Source organism: Macaca fascicularis, chromosome 5, assembly GCF_037993035.2.
Source record: "Macaca fascicularis isolate 582-1 chromosome 5, T2T-MFA8v1.1".
Classification (NCBI taxonomy): Eukaryota; Metazoa; Chordata; class Mammalia; order Primates; family Cercopithecidae; genus Macaca; species Macaca fascicularis.
The window spans coordinates 145,624,496-145,644,096 of record NC_088379.1 but is presented as its reverse complement, the minus strand read 5'-3'; the positions used below and the strand labels follow the sequence as shown (position 1 = coordinate 145,644,096).

Genomic DNA, 19,601 nt, shown 5'->3' with positions numbered 1-19,601 from the left:
GCATGGCAGTTGGGCTCCAAGAAGGAAGATGCAAAAGTTCCCAGGCCTCTTAAAGCCTGGTTCAGGAGTCCCAGAACATCTCTTCTGATAATATCTATTCATCAAGGCAAATCTTAAGGTCGGCACGGAGACTTCACCTCTTCATGGGAGGAGCAGCATACAGAGATGGGAAGAATTGTTAGCTAACTACCACAGTTCCCCTAAGAAAAACCAAAGTCATGTTACAGCAGGAAGGACAGTTAAAAGACCACATCAGGGCCAGGCACGGTGGCTCATGCCTGTAATCTCAGCACTTTGGGAGGCCGAGGCAGGTGGATCATGAGGTCAGGAGTTCGAGACCAACCTGACCAACATGATGAAACCCCACCTCTAATAAAAATACAAAAATTAGCCTGGCGTGGTGGCGTGCACCTGTAATCCCACCTACCCAGCACGCTGAGAGGCAGGAGAATCACTTGAACCTGGGAGGCGGAGGTTGCAGTGAGCCAGGATCGCACCACTGTACTCCAGCCTGGATGACAGAGTGAGACTCTGTCAAAAAAAAAAAAAAATCAGTTCGTGTCACTCTCTGTTGGACACTCTGATGCTTATTACTGGTCTGTACCCTATTCCTGTTTCTGTTCATCCAGTTGTTGGATCACCCGTTCTGCTGGCTGGAAGGGGCATCCTCCTTTTGTCTGCAGCTCAGCCTTTCAATTCAGGGGACAATCCTATAATCTGATGCCTCTAAAATTACTGTGTCGTTTTTCAGCTAATCAGGCCAGTCTTGGTATGTCCAAGGATAGCAGAGATAAATTTTTGTAAATATTATTCACTTCCAGAATATGATGTCCAAAGGATATAATGAAATGTTTTTCTAGGTCTGATCTGTGATTCTATGGAATGCTATTGTGCAGAGATTCTCAAAGTGTGCTCCGGGACCAGCTGTATTAATAGCATGTGAGACCTGTTAGAAATGCACATTTTGGGGCCGCAACCTTAACTTACTGAATCAGAAATTCTGAGAGTGGGCCCAGTCATCACCTTGTGTTTAACAAGGTGATTCTTATGCATGCTGAAATTTGAGAAGAGTGGCTGTCCAAAGTCATTGTCTTTCAGGTTGTTTTCACCTTCAGGATCCTGCATATAGATGACACTAGAAAGATCTGTCTCCACTAAGTTTACTTTTCTGTGCTAATAATAGTTATGAGATCACCATTTAGATTAAGGTTAACTAAAGAAGCCTTGATGGGTGTTTGTAACACTGATAATATCCTCAGAGGATACTCTTTCGATTTCTATTATTTTAGCAAATATTTATCTTTAGCCTGGCAGTTCTCAACTTCCCATGGACTGGATGTAACATTAATTTAGACAAACATCACAAGGGAGAATTCTGAAGGTCTTTGAGGATGCTGCTGCATTCTCTATCTGGATTTCCTGGACTAAAATTTACTGTTGGCTCAACTGGTCGTAGGTAGGTTGATTGTAGGTGGAGGTTTGTGTTTCAATCAATACCTTTGATCTGTAAAGCACCTTGAAATATGTAGTGTGGAATATGGTACGAAAATGTCAGCCAGGCACGGTGGCTCACACCAGTAATCCCAGCACTTTGGGAGGCCGGGGCGGGCAGATCACTTGAGGTCACAAGTTTGAGAGCAGCCTGGCCAAAATGGTGAAACCCCATCTCTAATAAAAATACAAAAATTAGCCAGGTATAGTGGCACGTGCCTGTAGTCCCAGCTACTCAGGAGGCTGAGGCATGAGAATCGCTTGAACCCTGGAGGCAAAGATTGCAGTGAGCCGAGATTGCGCCACTGAACTCCAGCCTGGGTGACAGAGCAAGACTCCATCTCAAAAAAAAATAGAAAAGAAGGAAGGAAAATGTCATGATCTCTGTCTTCTAGGGGCTCATAACATGGTAGAGGAAATGAAACATGAGTATAACAATTATATATAATGCAGATTGAGGGCCCTGAGAAAGGGTCCAAGTGCTATAAGAGTTCAAAAAACACTTCATGGAGGAAGTTCCATTTCAGCTCAGTCCCGACTAGTTTTGATAGGCAGGAATATGAATGTGTTTGGAGTGCAGTCCACATTTGAGCATAAAGAGGAAGCTGAAGTCGAGAACCAGCAGGTGAATATTTATATCCCCAGCACCTCATTCTATGATTGGCACAGAGTAGATGCTCAATAAATATCATGTGTCCTGGCTCATAGACAAACCATTGACCCATTGGTTGAGTATCAGATTTTTTTGTTTTTTGTTTTTGGGGAAAAAGAAGAAGAAATATATTAAATGTAAACATTGATTGGAAGACACATTCTGATTTCAAAAACCTTAAAATGTGAGAGGAAAGTGCTTTTCTGAATTTTGAAAACATGGTATTTAGTGAATTTGAGCAGAGTAGAACTTTTGAGTACTGCAACAGAGGAATATGCAGCTGGAAAGACAGATGGAACCAGTCTATGGAAGACCCAGGATTCTAGGATAACACTTTTGATTTTTCAGAAGGAATCACGGAAGGATTTTTGAACAGGTAGTCTGCTGTAGAAGAAGTAATAAAGTAAATGAGAAAATTATAACTGCTTTGTGTGAATAGCAACAGAGGAAAAAAGAACAAAAACGTATTGAGCACTTATATTAGGAAAAGAAGTATGTGTATGCTAAGTTCATTTTTTTTAAAAATTAAATAGTGTTAACATTTTGCCTTTTCCTCCCAACGTAGTTGTGTATGTACATGTGTGTGTTTGTGTGTGTGTGCTGCATCATATGTATATATATTTGATACAGAATGCTTGTACGTACTTATGGAGTACTTGTGGTATCTTGTTACATGTATAGAATGTGTAATGATCAAGTCAGGGTATTTAGGGTATTCATCACAAGTATGTATCATTTCTATATATTGGGAACATTTCATGTCTTCTATTTTGAAACATGCAATACACAATTTTTAACTATAGTCACCCTACTCTGCTATCAAATATTAGAACTTATTCCTTCTATGTAACTGTATGTTTGTACCCATTAACCAACCTCACTTCATCCTCCTTACCATTTCCAGCCTCTGGTATCTATCATTCTACTCTCTGCCTCCATGAAATCAACTTTTTTAGCTTCCACATTTGAGTGAAAACATGGATATTTGTCTGTGTGCTGGCTTATTTCACTTAACACAATGACCTCTGGTTCCATCCATGTTGTTGCAAATGATATGATTTCATTGTTTTTTATGGCCAAATAGTATTCCATTGCTAAGTTATTATGAATGTTATTTAATCTCTGCCAACTTGAACAGATATTATCCATCCCCTCTTACTGAACCCAAATTTAGGGAGGATTAAAAACTCTTCCCAACACTATGTTGCTGATGAATGATGGCACTGTTTACCTTCAAACACAGTGTAAAAAATAGTTACATATTTAATATGGACATTCTATTTTCCTTTCTAATAGCACTGTACTCCTTAGTTATACTAATTTCTTGAATCCAGAAACTAGTAATTGACTTATTTGGGAAAGAGGGCGATGGATGTTTTGAGAAACATTATCATTTGGTTTCAGTTAAGGTGATGTGTCAGAGATGGATGGCTGACCACTGAATGTTTGTGATCGGCTCGTGTGGTAGAGTGTGGAGGGGAAGCAGCTAGCCAACCAGGAACTAGTTTCCACTTCTTTTGCCTCTAGTTTTCTCACCAATAGAATTTGAGCAGAATTAAGTTGTGTCAATTCTGGTCAAACTTTCTCCTCCACATGCTTTCTCCTAATCCTCTATTGGAATGAAGAGGATTTCTAAACCCTGGAGGAGAGGGGAAGCAACAAAATGGAAGGGGCTGTGCCTCGGATTGATCACGTGGAAAGCTACAAACCAACCGGAAACTCTGGGATTAGATATTACTTGAGCTAGAAAAAAAAAAAAAACTCTATTAAGACATGGAGGTTTAGGAGTTTATTTGTTCCTGGAGCAGGTATTAACTAATTAGTTGCTGATATGTTTGAATCAAAGTTAGGAAGCAAATAAATAACAAATATGAAGAAAATGTGTTTATTTGGATTTGTGATTTGTATTAAATAGTTATAAAGATTTGACTTATAATGGTATATAGTTCATATTAAAATGCTAAACGTACAAAAGTTTTTAAAACCAGTAAGCTTTCCTTTCCACCCTTTGGATCTAAAAATATTGATCCAATTACAGTGTCTCTGCATTTAAAGAGTTTTGTCACATAAAGTCTCAGTGGTTTGATTAATTATTCTTCTGTGCTTAGCACCATGGTCTCTTCAGGTTTTCCAACAGAGATGGACTATGTGGATAAATTAAGGCACTAGCTTTAGATAATTCTCCTGGTTTTCTCCCTCTGATACCAGTGAAAATATATTGACACTCTGAAGCAATTAGAAAATCTATTGACACTCAGAAGCTACTTAGAAAGATTTAATAACCAGAAGCTCTTGATTTTTAAATTAATTTTCCTCAACTTAGCAGTGGAAATGATCCCAGAACTTTCTTTTTTTAGGTATAGGTACTTGTCCTAGTAAACCTATTTACATTGCAGTTTTTCTTTAATACAACATTGGCCTTGTAAGCTATCGAGATGATTAAGCTTACTAAAATTTTGTTTGGTTCCCACTGTACTGACCCTACCAGCATTATGTGTGCCACCTTGTTTCAATTATTTATTGTTTACTTGATGGCATTAGTTCTTTTTTAGAAATTTCTTTATTTTTAATTGACAATAATTATATATATGTATGGGGTATAGTGTGAAGTTTTGCTGCATGTATATATTGTGCAATGATCAAATCGGGCTAATTAACATATCCATGATGTCACGTACTTATTTCTTGTGGTGAGAACATTTCAAGTCCACTCTTTTAGGACTTTTGAAATGTACAATACATTATAATTGACTATAGTCACTATGCTGTGCAAGACATCAGTGGAACTTATTCCTCCTGTCTAACTGAAACTTTGTTGGGAGGATTAATTCTTAAGCAGCTTTTCCTTCTGTTTCCCATGCTCCCTTGTAGAAATGGGACGTCAGCTTCTGCCCACAGCCAGGTCTTTTTAGAGCTTGTCTATCATGCATGACTACACAGCAAAGGAATATGGGAACCCTCTTTTCTCAGGCATCTACCGCAACTATCCTTCCCTAGACCTCCATAACCATTGATGCTAACACGTGTAATTACATTTCTTAGGACAACTACCAATAATTCTATCTGCTTTGAATATATTTCTCCCTCAACCATGGGTGTAACTTAGGATCATTTTGGAAGCTCCTATCCACAAGTACCTAGGGATACATATCAAAATGAAAGGCAGCGACCTTACATCACCTTATCCAACCCATGGCTGGCGGGCAGCATGGAGCTCAAGACAGCTTCAAATGAGGCCCAAACCAAATTCGTAAACTTTCTCAAAATATTGTGAGGGGTGTGTGTGTGTGTGTGTGTGTGTGTGTGTGTGTGTGTTTGTGTTTTAACTCATCAGCTATCATTAGTGTTAGTGTATTTTATTTGTGGCCCAAGACAATTCTTCCAGTGTGGCCCAGGGAAGCCAAAAGATTGAACATCCCTGCCCTACATACTAAAGAAATTCAGAGAAGGGGAAGTCAGAGTGGTCTGCTGTAGCCAGGTTTTGATTCATGAAACATGAAACATGAGACCTGAAGATTTAGAAAAGATTTCAGTGGTCAGAGAGGACACTGGACATTGTGGGCAGGGGGCAGACATAAAGAGAAAAGGCACAGAAGGAGAGAAGTGAACATGACATGTTCAGAGTAGGATTGAAAAAACAATCTGGCAGGTGCCAGAGGCATGTAAGGGCACGCTGGGAGATGAGAAAGCAGTGAGGGGCCTGATTGAGAGGGGCCTTTTTCATTCAGGAGAAGTGGAGCTATGTAAACAACAATAACAGCTGACTGTGGTGAACTAGGAAGATTATCTGGTACTGAAGTGTGGACTGCAGAGGGTAGATCCTGCAGACAGTGAGACCAGTTTGAATATCACTGTGATCATCTGAATATTGGGGATAGTAAGTAGCAACAGAAACACAATCCTTTAGGTAAGTAAAGATTTTATAAATAATGAGATATAATGAACCAGAGTCAAAATGATTGTAAGAAGAACTACGATGCCACTGATAAAATCAAGGGACTCTGGGAAAACAGCTATTAATAGCTTGGTGAGGAAGTTTGGACATCTTGAAGCTGATGTGGGACATTCAAGCTGAAGGGCTGGGTAGGCAACTGAATATGCAAAACTGGACCTCAGGTAAGAAGGCAGTGAAATGCTGAGTGTGGAGACATCCTTTGTGCTGAATAGCTTCCTTCTTCCACCCTAATCTTCCCTACGTTTTCTCCAACCTGCTCCACAGCCTAGAAGCCAAGTTTGGACCATCTAGTACATCAAGCTGAACTTCCTTGTCTTCCGGTTTTCAGTAGAGTTCAGTCAAAGGCAAGCACTGGCAACAGACTGGAGCTGTGAAGGAGAACATAGTTGAGGTGTCTCTTTCTCCTGGCTCCTTGTTTTGAGATCTGGCTGGGTCCCCGCCCAATGGAAGGTCACAGCTCCTAGCCATTAGCACATGAGAACACGTAGGCTGTAATGGCATCCTCAGGCTGGTGTATCTTCAAATCTTTCTTCCCTCTCAAGGGGACAGACGCGAGCCCTTCCAACCTGCAGGGCTGATTTGAAGTAGAATGTTTATAACCAGACTGCCAGTGAGTCCTCAATGAGAGGAGAGATTAGAGGGGAGAGATCAAGGAGTCCATAGAGTCTCATGCTACTGATGTTCTAGTGTTTCTCAGCTTGGGTGAAAGTTTGATAAGCTACTCGAGGAAAGTCACCGAACAGGTACTGCGCACCCACCACGTGCCAGGCAATGGGGCGCTTTCCCTAGTTTATCGCTTTTAACGACCTGGCAGCGGTTTACAGCACGCGCTGAGCCCTAGAGCAGGAAGCAAAGGGTGCAGAAGTTCTGCGGGAAGGCGGCTTCCCAGGGCGGTGTGCTGGGGACCCACGCGGCACCGCGGGAAGGGGACTCTGCGCGCTCAACCCGGTCCCGGGCACTGCTCGCCCCCTCCACCCGCCGGCCTCCCGCAGCCAGGTCAGCGCCATGAGGACCAAGCAGGTGAACTTGCTGATCACCCTGGTCGCCGTCGCGCTTTTCAGCTTCTCTTGTTTCTGCATCTACAGGATAACTCAAACCAGTAAGCGGCGGGCCCTCCTCCCGCCTCCTTTCCCGCCTCGGGGGCTTCCGGGCCGCAGGGATGCAGGCGGGGCGGGGTGGGCGGGTGCGGGGGCGATGCGGGAAGCTGGCGGTGGCCGCCTGCGCTGCCACTGGGAGGCCCGCGTCGGTGCCCACGTTCCGGTCAGCGGCGGCTGGGCTGTTACCGGCCTGTGAGCGCGCTAACGGATCTGGCCCGGGGTCCCCACCGCTCCCTTTTCCTCAAAGGTTCAAGGGCCCCATCTGTACCCTACTTTTCCCCTCTCCTGTTTTTCCTTCTCGAAACTATAACTGTCTGACCCCAAGAACTGCTCTTAAACAGCCAGCGTCTTTCCGCATCTTTCCTCCTTTGTGGTCCGGGTTACATCACCAGGCCACGCTTCGTGCCTCCCTCCTCCCTGGAGTGTTTTTGGCATAGCTGAAAAGAGGTGGTAGAAAGGAGAGGGATGTCACTGACCGCCTACAGCGCCGGCCCACAGCCTGGACTTCTCCGATGGACCGCCGGCCTGCGTTCCGCTCCCACACACTCAAGATGTAATTTCGCCTGGCCTATAGAAGTGCCAATTTAGGAAACAAAAGTACAGGTTGCCCAGTTTAATTTCAATTTCAGATAAACAATTATATATTGGTATAAAAAATGCATGGGACATAATTATTCTAAAATATTTCTATCTTTTTAATTTTAGTTTCAAATTTAACCAGGCATCCTATACTTGATCTTTCAACCCTAGTTGTCCGCGGTGTAAAATTTTATCGTTCAAGTAGTTGAATTTCTCAGTTTAAGACTTAGGAATCCTGTAAATTATGATCCCAGCATTCCACGATTGCTCTTACGTTGTTTTCAGTTAAATTTTCATTTATTTACACGTGTGACTTAAGTGCACACAAGGTAATCTTGGTAAGAGTGCTGAGGTTGAAGTTTGGGAGTGGCTTCATGTTTTAGCTCTCCAGTTAAGACTAGATTTTATCCTCATATGCACAAAATATTCTATATACTGCTTGTTTCAAAGATAAGGAATATATATTAATTTATCTGCATTATAATATGTCTACTCATCTTTATAGTCATTTGACAAAGTTTCCCTCCTCTTCGTTTTCTATAAAGAACATTATCCTAATGTCTTTTTATTTATTTTAGCACAATGAACAATAAGCACATTTATAACAAAAAATAAATGATTTCTTGTAATTAGAAAGCAAAATGTAAAGTTTTATAGTAATTTTTTTTTTAGGTGGAGTTTCGCTCTTGTTGCCCAGGCTGGAGTGTAGTGGCGCGTTCTCGCCTCACTGCACTGCAACCTCAGCCTCCCAGGTTCAAGCGATTCTCGTGCTTCAGTCTCCTGAGTAGCTGGGATTACAGGCATGTGCCACCACGCCTGGATAATTTTTGTATTTTTAGTAGAGATGGGGTTTCACCAAGTTGGTCAGCCTGGTCACAAACTCCTAACCTCAGGTTATCCACCCACCTCTGCCTCCCAAAGTGCTGGGATTACAGGCATGAGTTACCACACCCAGTCTAGTAATTTTGGAAGGTAATTTAGAATGTTAACATCAGAAGTTTTAATACCATTAAATACCACTCCAGGTTGGAGTGCAGTGGCGCGATCTCGGCTCACTGCGACCTCCGCCTCCAGGTTCAAGCAATTCTCCTGCCTGAGCCTCCTGAGTAGCTGGGACTACAGGTGCGTGCCTCCACGCCCAACTAATTTTTGTATTTTTAGTAGAGACGAGGTTTCACCATATTGGCCAGGATGGTCTCGATCTGACCTTGAACAATCTCTTTTTAAAAACTCTTGATTTAGTAATCAGGAGTTCACGAAGAGCTCTACTGGGCAGTTTATAATCCAAGGTGGTGTCAACTGGGACATCTGGAGCTGAAGACTCTACTACTAAGAAGCCTTTTTCCCTCACAGCTCTGGCATCTCTCTCTCCTCTCCCCCACGCAGTGGTGCATCCTCCAAAGCCTCTCCTCATGGCTTGGGTTTGTTCCTCACAACATTGTGGTCTTAGCAAAATGATACCTTTTTTCCCCCCACAAGGCAACTACCTTTTAAAAGGCAGGAAGTGGAAACTGCCAAGCCAGTTAAAGGTTATACCCCAAACTAGTACTCCATTGCTTTTGTTCTATATTACTGTAGTGAAAGCAGTCACAGGGTGAACCCAGATTCAAGAAGGTAGAGAAATTGACTTCTTCAGGAGTGACTGGGAAGGTCAAAGTGCACAATACCATTTGACCTGGAGGTCATCTTTGGAGAAACAGTCTGCTGCACCCCCTTCCTCCTTTCTTGTGCTTCCCTTGTGGTACTAGGGTGAGAAAGAGCTGGGGGCGGGCAGAGGTTTTCTTCCATGACAGCAGCCTGGTGGTTTCAATTTCTCTGGAAGACACTTGGATGTGGCGGACACCTAATGCTCTTGTAGGGGTAGTTTGTGGCTGCTTCTGAGCACCTGCTGTGGTGTCTCTGCTATCTATTCCCTGAAGGGATATCCATCCTCTGCTTGAATTCTTCCTCCGTACCTCTGCCTTTGCCACAGCCCCTTGGTGCTGGGAATCTTCTGCCTGGCAGAAGACCTTCTTGCACATGGCCTGCAATATTCACTTGAGCCACAGCCGACTCATATGTCTTTGCCGCTTCAAGCTGCATGCCTGCAGGCTACTTCATATGATCCCGCTGTTGGCTTAGTAGCGTCTCTTTCTTTCTCCTGCCTCTTTTCATCTGGCGGCAAGCGAATTTTGGTAGGTCTAGCAGTTCCACAATTTTCAGGGTAAAAATGTTCTTCAGCCCCTGAATTAGTGACAAGAGGGCTCATCCTAGAGCACCCAACTTTATTTCCTGGAGATCTTTCTCTCTTCCCTTGATGGAGGGAAGATGCCCTCATCCCCATCCAGTTGGGGAAGGGTTTCACCAATGTGTATGACCTTGTGGGAATATGCCAACAAAATAGATGGTTATTACTGTCCATGGGACAGAGGAGGAGCTCCCAGATGCAGCTGTAAGTCAGCAGAATCCAAGGTCCAAATGTGGGTTATTTCAGAGAATAATTGAAATGTCTTGTGGAATTGAAAATATATGTACAACAACAATGCACGTCAGCAATTACAAGAAAAGTTAAGAGAGAGGAAATGGAGTTAAATTGCACTAGACTTGTAGAACTATTGAGAACTGAGAATGTAAGAATTGGTATTCGACTATTAAGTCGAGGATTCATGTTGAAGTATCTAGTTGAACCACTAAAATAAAGTAAAATAACATAACTATGTCACTAATTGCATTAGGTGTGCCAAAAAAGAAATTAAAATATTTCCTGATTGGATATACGACAAAATTCAACTTGATGATTACTAAAAGAGACATATTTGAATTTTAAAGACAGAAATTTTGGAAGAAAAAGGATGGAAAATACCCACAAACCCAAACCAAAATAAAGTTGATGTAGCTGTATTATGTTATCAAGCAAATGGGCCCACAGTCCAATGCATACAGAAGCCAGTAACTTTAACAATGGCTTTTGAGAAAAGAATTTTTTTTTTTTTTCCAAAACCAGCCAGCAAGAAGATAAGACTCAGACTCAAATCTGTGTCTCTTATTGGGTCTGGGCCAAGTTTTAAGGGATCATAGGACAAGGGAAAAGATTTAGGAACGTTAGCTTGGCAGGGTCTAATTGGAGGGCTTCCAGTCTGGCCATTGATGGTAAGGTATGTTGAGGCAAATTTCAGCTCCAGATCTTCTGGGCCAACAGACCCCTTGCATCTGAAAGAGTTCCAGCATTCAGGTTCTGGTCATGTCCCAGGCTTCTTGATTCAGAGGGAGGATTCACTGGTTCTGGGTGTGGTTGGAGGTCAAAGTTTTTGCTATTGCCCTTGCCCAGGCTGTATGAATTGCAGTTTTTGGCTCTGTTACACCTACAAGCTAACTGGACATTTTTCAACAAAGTAGGTCCAGTTTGGGCTGGTCTTGTAGTTGTATTAATACCAGCAAAGTAGACTCTAAAACAAAGTGCAACATAAATGTTGAATATACATGGAAAAACCACTAGCAATCAAGAAAATGCAAGTTTGAAGCATGAGTTACCAGTTCATGCTACTCTGTTCCTTCAATTAGGAAATTAAACACTTAGTGAGAATATGGAGCTTTGGGAATTCAAACTTCCCTTGGAGGAGTATACATTCAGTCATGTCTGTTATGAAAAATATGCCTTTCCTATGTCTTAGGAATTCCACTACTGGTAGGGTTGAAATTAGTGTACAGCCTTATCAATGGTTTATGGCCAGTGTCTGTTCTTCCTGATCAGCACCTATATCATACATGTGGCTAAATATTTTAAATAATAGCTCTACCACCAGATATATCCTAGGGAAGCTCTTGAACATGTTTACTAGGAGATATGTACCAGAATGTTCTTGATAGCATTTCTTATAATTGTTAACAACAATAGAAGAGACAAACATGTTGTGGTATATTCAGTACACTGGAACATTTTACATCCATAAAAATGAATAAACTACAGCTTGAGTCATCAATATAAATAAATCTCAAAAGCATAAATTGAGCTAAAAAAGCAAGTACAGAGTTTTATTTACTAATGTATAAAGCCAAGTGTAAGTCAGCTTGCAAAAATAGTAAAACTATAAAGGAAAGCAATAAATGATTAATAAGAAATTCAGGATTCTGCTTATCTGGGGCTAGGGGGGAAGGAGAATTGGATCTGGGAAGGAAACAGGTAGAATATCTAAGGCTAAGTTAGTTCATGATGGGTTCATGGATGTTCATTTTGATTATTACCCTTTAAACTGTCTTATATACTCTTTGTAATATCTAATATATTTCACAATAAAACCTAATGCATACAGGAGCCACTCACAGAGAATTTAAAGGGCTTAGTACATAGTTTGATTTGATTATTGCAAAGCATACATGGGGGGAGTAATCTGAAATGTCCTTTATGTTTTTAGTTTCATCTTCTAGTAATTGCCTTAGATATTCTTTATTTGGAACTACACTGGGTACAAGTAAACTAATAACAAATTTAAAGTGACCAGCCAATGCTTTAACATTATACCTTTTGCCCTTCTATTTACCCCCTGAGTGACTTACATACGTTCCCCAAGATAAACTGTAGTAGGCCATTCTTGCATTGCTATAAAGAAATATCTGAGACTGGGTAATTTATAAAGAAAAGAGGTTTAATTGGCTCCCGGTTCTGCAGGCCCTACAAACATGGTGCCTACATATGCTCGACTTCTAGGAAGGCCTCAAGGAGCTTTTACTCATAGCAGAAGGCTAGGCTGCAGGCAGGCATGTCCCGTGGCAAAAGCAGGAGTGAGAGAGAGTGGCAGGGAGGTGCCACACACTTAACCAGATCCCGAGAGAACTCACTATCATGAGGATAGCACCAAGCCATGAGGGATCATCTTTCCCCATGACTCAAATACCTCCCGCATTGGGGATTACAATTCAACATGAGATTTGGTGGGGACATATATTCAAACTATATCACGTACCATACCATTTCACACTCTGTGCACTTACGGTGTTTTTTTCTGAGGCTGGAATGCCCTTCCCTTCCTTCTGCTGTAGGCAAGCTTCTGTACATACAAGTTCTCAAGTCTTCCTTCTTCTCTCAAACCTTCTCCACCTCCCCTACTCCTCAGTTCTCCTTAAGAATTAATCATTCCTGCCTTCCTGTGCCTGTGGCACTTTGAGAATAATTCCATTTTAACAATATATTATAATTAGTCAAGTTTAAAAATATGCACCATTCCCACATTCCTTGCAGCCTGATTGTCAGGAGCCAGATTTTATTCGTACCAATTTAATTTAGAGCAGGAACCAGATTTTATTCATGTTTATTTACCTACCACATAGCACATGGCAAGTATGTAATGGAAGAATAGAAATCTCAGCATGCTTCTTGTTACTGGAGGTGTTTAGTGAATGAAGTGAGGTCAAGTCACATTCATGGCTATGTTGTATAGGACCTGGTAGACCAAGGCAAGTAAGCACTCAGGGAACTATTTATAGTCTTTGAGCAGTGTTTCCAGAAGATTAATCAGGGATTGGAGGTGAGAGACCAATTAAGAGGCAATTATAATAGTACAGCTAAAGGCAATAAAGCTTGAACTATGGTAGTACCAATGATGATAAAGAGAAAACCATGAAAGTGGTCTGTCACAGTCCTTCTCAAATTTTAATGTGCATAGCAGTCAACTGGGAATCTTATTAAAACACACAATCTGGCTCAGTAGGTCTGGGATGAGGCCTGATATACTGCATTTCTAACAAGCTCATAGCTGATGCCGGGGACTTATACCATCCAGCATGGTAGTCAGGTGGCTTTGAGGCACCCGAAATGCAGCTAGTGAGTGCAACTGAGAAACTGCATTTTTATTTTATTTTAACTAGTTTGAGTCTACATTTAACAACTGAATTGTGCAAAATATTTCTCCAGTAAGCAAAACTGTACTGTTTTGGTAGGATTACATTTCACTATAATTATTAAAAGTTAGCATCTGAATTGAGATGTGCTGTGAGTGCAAAATACATGCAGGATTTAGAATATTTAGTACAAACACGTAAAATAGCCCATTGTTTACTTTTATGTTGAGACATTTTGGATATATTGTATTAAATAAAATACATTGTTTAAAATTACTTTCACTTGTTTCATTTGTTTCTTTTCACTTTTTAAAATGTGACTACTAGAAAATTTTAAATTACAGATGTGGCTTGCATTTTATTTCTACTGGAACACAACGCCTTGGAGCCTTGCTGTGAGAGGCACAAAGCAGTGGCACTTAGGATCTAGCCTGGAACCTATTTTTAATGTGCAGAAGTCACATTCACCCACTGCACACTTGAACTGGTGTTTGTTTTCACAGTTTCACTACAGAGATGCCCAATTGACTCAAAGCATCTCATTATTGTTTATTTCAAACCTTTGCAAAACAGTGTTATAACGTTTCATCCTCACTAAATACCTGAGTAAATATGCAAGTAATTTCAATATTTTAAATAGAATATTGATGAATGAATTACCAGGGAAAAATGTACAAGAAGCAGATCTGAGATTAGAGATTATGTTCTTTAACATTTGTTTATGGTTGTTGCTGTAAATACTGCTTCCTCTAGAGAAAACTTTCTTTTCGTGTTTACTAAATTGATCCCTAGGGACTGACCTACAATGTAGAATCCCACATAGGTTGCATCACCCATGATATATCAACTCAGAACACACAATCCATTTTGCAAAGAGAACATTACCTGGGAAACCCTAATATCATGGGCTTAAACTACATCCCCCTCTGAGGTTTGTAAGCATCTTCAAATAGTATCTACAATATGAATGTTTAAAGCTTGTCTGGATAGGTGCAGTTCTTTTGATTAAAGCATGATTCAGTTTAAGAATCACTAAAATTAGTTCTTATACTGACAAGTCCATTCATTTCGTTAATTTATTTATTTATTAAGCATATATTCATATAAGAGCTACATGCAAGTCACTGTTTCAGATCGTTGGAATTTAGTAGTAAAAAGTTCTTGCTGCTCTCAAGTTTACATTCTAGAAATCTCTGGAGTGAAACATCAAAGCAGTCAATACATAATATGAAGTCAGGTGGTGATAAGTGATTTGAACAATGAGAACACATGGACACAGGGAGGGGAGCATCACACACCGGGGCCTGTCGGGGGGTGGGTGGCCAGGGGAGGGATAGCATTAGGAGAAATACCTAATGTAGATGACGGATTGATGGTTGCAGCACATGTATACCTATGTAACAAACCTGCACCTTCTGCACATGTACCCCAGAACTTAAAGTATTAAAAAAAAAAAAAAAGAATAAGGGAAGGAGAGGGGTGTGCTATCTTACAAAGGATGGCAGGATGGGCTTCCCTGAGGTGGTAATGTCTTAGCAGAAAACTGAATGAAATTAGGGACCTCCTGCCACAACAGGTTATGTAATAAAACAATGAAAGGATATCGGGGAAGAGCATTCAGTGCTGAGAACATTGCAAAAGCCAAAACCCTAAGGTGGGAGAGTGTTTGGTTCATGTGAGGAAGAGCAAGGAGGCCAGTGTGGGTGATGCTGGGCTCCCTCAGAGTGAGGCAGGAAGGGTAGGAAATTAGACCAGGGAGGAACTCAAGGACTGATCACACAGTGCTTTGTGGGTCATGGTAAGGACTTTGGTTATTTTTTTTAAGTGTGACGAGAAATATTTTGGAGGGTTTGGAGCAGGGGAGAGGAATTATCCAATTTTTGCCACAGGCTATCCACTTGTGCACTCTGGTTCAGACAAAACAGATGAATGGAAAAGATATTAAATGTTTCAACCCAAATGTATCACCATTGCTTTTTTTTTTTTTTTTTTTTGAGACAGAGTCTTGCCCTGTTGCTCAGGCTGGAGTGCAGTGGTACAATCACGGCTCCACTGTGGCCTTGAACTCCTGAGCCCAAGCAATTCTCTCACTTTGATCTCCCAAAGTGCTGGGTTTACAGGTGTGAACCATAACATCCATCCAACATACAGACTTTATTTCCTTTGAATACATACCCAACAGTGGGATTGTTGCATTATGCAGTTCTATTTTTAATTTTTTAAGGAGCCTCCATACTGTGTTCCATAATGGCTACACCAATTTATATTCCTGCCAACAGTGTGCAAGAGTTTCTTTCTCTCCATATTCTCACCTTTTGTCTCTGATGATAGCCATTCTAACAGGTGTGAGGTGGTAACTCATTGTTTTAATTTGCATTTCGCTGATGATTTGTGGTATAAAGCACTTTTTTATATACATGGCCATTTGTTTGTCTTGTTTTGACAAATATCTATTCAAATCTTTTGCCGATGTTTTACTTTTTTTTTTTTGTTTGTTATTGAGTGTTTGAGTTTCTTACATATTTTAGATATTAACCTCTTATCAGATGTATGGTTTGCAAATATTTTCTCCCACTGGACAAATTTGAACCCATAGATTGTCTCTTGGGTTGAAATATTTTCAATCCATGTTGTCTCTTCACTCTGTTAATTGTTTACTTTGCTGTGCATAAGCTTGTTTAACTTGATGTAATCCCATTCATTTATTTTGTTTTTTGTTGTTTGTGACTTTGGAGTCATATCTGAAAAATCATTGCTCAGACCAAGGTCATGAAGCTTTTTCCTAATGTTTTATTCTATTAATCTTACAGTTTCAGGTCTTACACTTAAGCCTTTCTTCCATTTTTAGTTGATTTTGTATGTGGGTTAAAATAAAGATCTAACTTCATTCTTCTGCATGTGGATATCTAGTTTTCTCAACACAGTTTTATTGAAGACACTGTTCTTTCCCTGTTGTGTGTTCTTGGCAACTTTGTCAAAGATCAAGTTACTGTAAATACGTGAATTTATTTCTGGTTTCCCTATTTTGTTCTATTGGTCTATGTGTCTTTTATTATGCCAGTACCATGCTGTTTTGATTATCATAGCTTTGCAATGTATTTTGAAGTCAAACAGTGTGATGTCTCCAGCTTTATTCTTTTCATTCAAGATTGTTTTGGCTTTTTGGGGTCTTTTGTGGTTTCATATGAATTGCAGGGTTTCTTTTTCTGTTTCTGTGAAAAATGTAATTGGAATTTTTAAAGGGATTGCATTGAATCTGTCGATTGTTTTGGTAGTATAGACATTTTAACAATATTCTTCTAATCCATGAACATGTGGTATCTTTCCATTTATTTGTGTATTCAATTTCTTTCACCCAGATTATATAGTTTTCAGTGCACTGCTCTTTCACCTCCTTGATTAAAGTTATTCCTAAGTATTTTATTGTTGCCATTGTAAATGGGGTGGTTTAATAGATTTCTTTCCTGGATAGCTTGTTGTTGGTGGATAGAAGCTCTACTGTTGATTTTGTATCCTGAAACTTTAGTTTATGTGCATCATCATTACATCTCTTCACAACAGCTCTGAAGCAGGGATTTTTATGTATGTATTTACACCAAAAGGAGCAGAGGCAAAAAAAAATTAAGTAATTTTCCCCAGATAACACAAATATTAAGCATATTATACATGATTTGACATCAGAGCCATCAGAACCCTTAAAAGAATATTCTGTAATTTATTTAGCAAATTTCCTACTGTTGGCACTTTGGTCGTTTCCAATTTTTAAACATATTGCTAAATACTGGCCTATGTTAAATATCCTTAGTCCAAATCTGTGTACATATTCCTCATAATTTTCTTCAGATAATTTCTTAGATGTATTTTTGGGGGATTAATGGGATTACACTCTAATACAAATCTGATATACGCATACCACGGAAAATTTGGAAAAAAAAGAAGAGCACAGAGTAATAAAGCAAAAAATCATTGATAACCTCACCTTCCGCATATCACCATATTTAACATTTTGTTCTTTCTTTCCAGTCTTTTATATTTGTACCTATGCACGTATTTACACATGTAGTATACACTATGTGTATATCGTATTGTATATATATACATATAATACATATATAGTACTATATATAACTATATTGAAACTTATATTTTACATTCTTATCTATTATAGAGAATTGTGTGACACCATTGCTACATGTACAAATATATACATATATTTTCATTGCAGATAATCGATTAATTAATTGTAGAAACCATATTTTGGAGTTTAAAGAAAATATGCTACACTTAAGAAACAAAACTGAAAAAAATAGCCAAGAGATGATGAAAGTTTTGAATCGAATAAAGTATGAAATTACAAAGAGAGAAAATTTGTCAGGAAACTTAGGTTTGTGTTGATTTTGTCTTTGTATATTGTGATTTGTTTGTTTTGTTTTGTTTTTGGAAATGTAGATTCAATGTCTTATGATTTTAGGGCATCTTCTCTCTATAAACTTAACTAAATCAGTACTGGTTCTTTTGTTGTGAGACATGCGAAAATCAGGTAAGAGATATCACTGACCTACTTTCTCTCATCTCGACCAGGAAGTAGTCTTCCTGTGCTTTCCGGCTCTGTGAATTGCACCACCATCCACGATCCATTCAAAAGATGCAACCAGAAACCTGAGGATCATCTCTGACCCCTCCCTCTGCCTCTTGCATACTTCCATGTCAGTAATAAGCAATCCTGGTTGGTTCACCATTCTATCTATCTCAAAAATTTGTCCACATTTTCTATCATCATTTCTGCTACATTAGTCAGGCAACCTTCCGGCTTTATCTGAGTGACTAGTAACATACAGCTAATTTTTCTCATATAAACCTTCAGTGGCTTTCCATTTCTCCAGGACAAAAATTCCTGCCTTGTGCATCCCCTTTGTACTCCAGTCCTCCCCCTACTCTTAATCCCTGGCAACCACTGATTAGATCTCTGTTCTTATTGCTTTGCCTTTTCCAGAAGCCATACAAATGCAATCAAACAATGTGTAACCCTTTGAAACTTGCTTCTATCACTTAGCATAGAATTCACCCAAATTGTCGTGTGACCAATTGTTCTGTTTTTAGTGCTGAGTAGCATTTCATTGTATCAATGTTCAATGGACATATTGTTTATCCTCTCACCAATTGAACGGCATTTGGGTTGTTTTCAGGTTTGGGCAATTAAAAATAGATGTTCCTATAAGCATTTATGACATGTGTTTGGTATGAAGATAAGTTTTAATTTTTTTACAATTAATATGTAGAAGTAGGATTGATAGGGCATAGGTAAGTATATGTTCAATTTTATAAGAAACTGCCATACTGTTTTCCAGAGTGGCTGTACCATTTTTCACTCCCTCCAGCAATGTATGAGAGTTTTAGTCACTCCAGTTTATTATAGCCATTTTTTAAAAATAGGCTCTTGCTCTGTTGCCCAAGCTGGAGGGCAATGGAGCAATTATGGCTCACTGCAGCCTCCGCCTCCTGGGCCCAAGCAATCCTCCTATTTCAGTCTCTCAAGTAGCTGGGACTACAGTCATGTGCTACCACACCTGGCTAATTTTATTTTTTGTAGAGATGGGGTCTCTCTTTGTTGCCCAGGCTGATCTTGGACTCCTGGCCTCAAGCAAGCCTCCCACCTCAGCCTTCCAAAGTGCTGAATTATGGGACCATGCCTGTCCTATTATAATCATTCTAACGTCATGATATCTCATAGCTTTATGTTGCATTTCCCAGAAACTAATGATGTTGAACATTTTTACTATTTGCCATCCAGATGTCTTCTTTGGTGAAATGTCCGTTCAAATGCGGAATGCAATGGCACAATCATGGCTCACTGCAGCCTTCACCTCTGAGCTCAAGGGATCCTCCCACCTCAGCCTCCTGAACAGCTGGGACTCCAGGCACATGCCACTATGCCCCACTGTGTGTGTGTGTGTGTGTGTGTGTGTGTGTGTGTGTGTGTGTTTAGAGATGGGGGTTTTGCTATGTTGCTCAT

At 40.1% G+C, this 19,601-nt stretch overlaps 1 protein-coding gene across 2 annotated transcripts in view; it reads left to right on the top strand.

The window, feature by feature from the left end:
• Window positions 1-6,946: 6,946 nt before the first annotated feature.
• Window positions 6,947-19,601, top strand: part of MGAT4D (MGAT4 family member D) — a 51,089-nt gene continuing 38,434 nt past the window's right edge. For both annotated transcript variants that reach the window (XM_005555964.4, XM_065545518.1), the window contains exons 1-2: window positions 6,947-7,197; window positions 17,814-17,972. In XM_005555964.4, coding sequence (XP_005556021.1) covers window positions 7,104-7,197; window positions 17,814-17,972 — 253 coding nt within the window. In that variant the 5' untranslated portion in view covers window positions 6,947-7,103. The remainder of the gene's footprint in view (window positions 7,198-17,813; window positions 17,973-19,601) is intronic.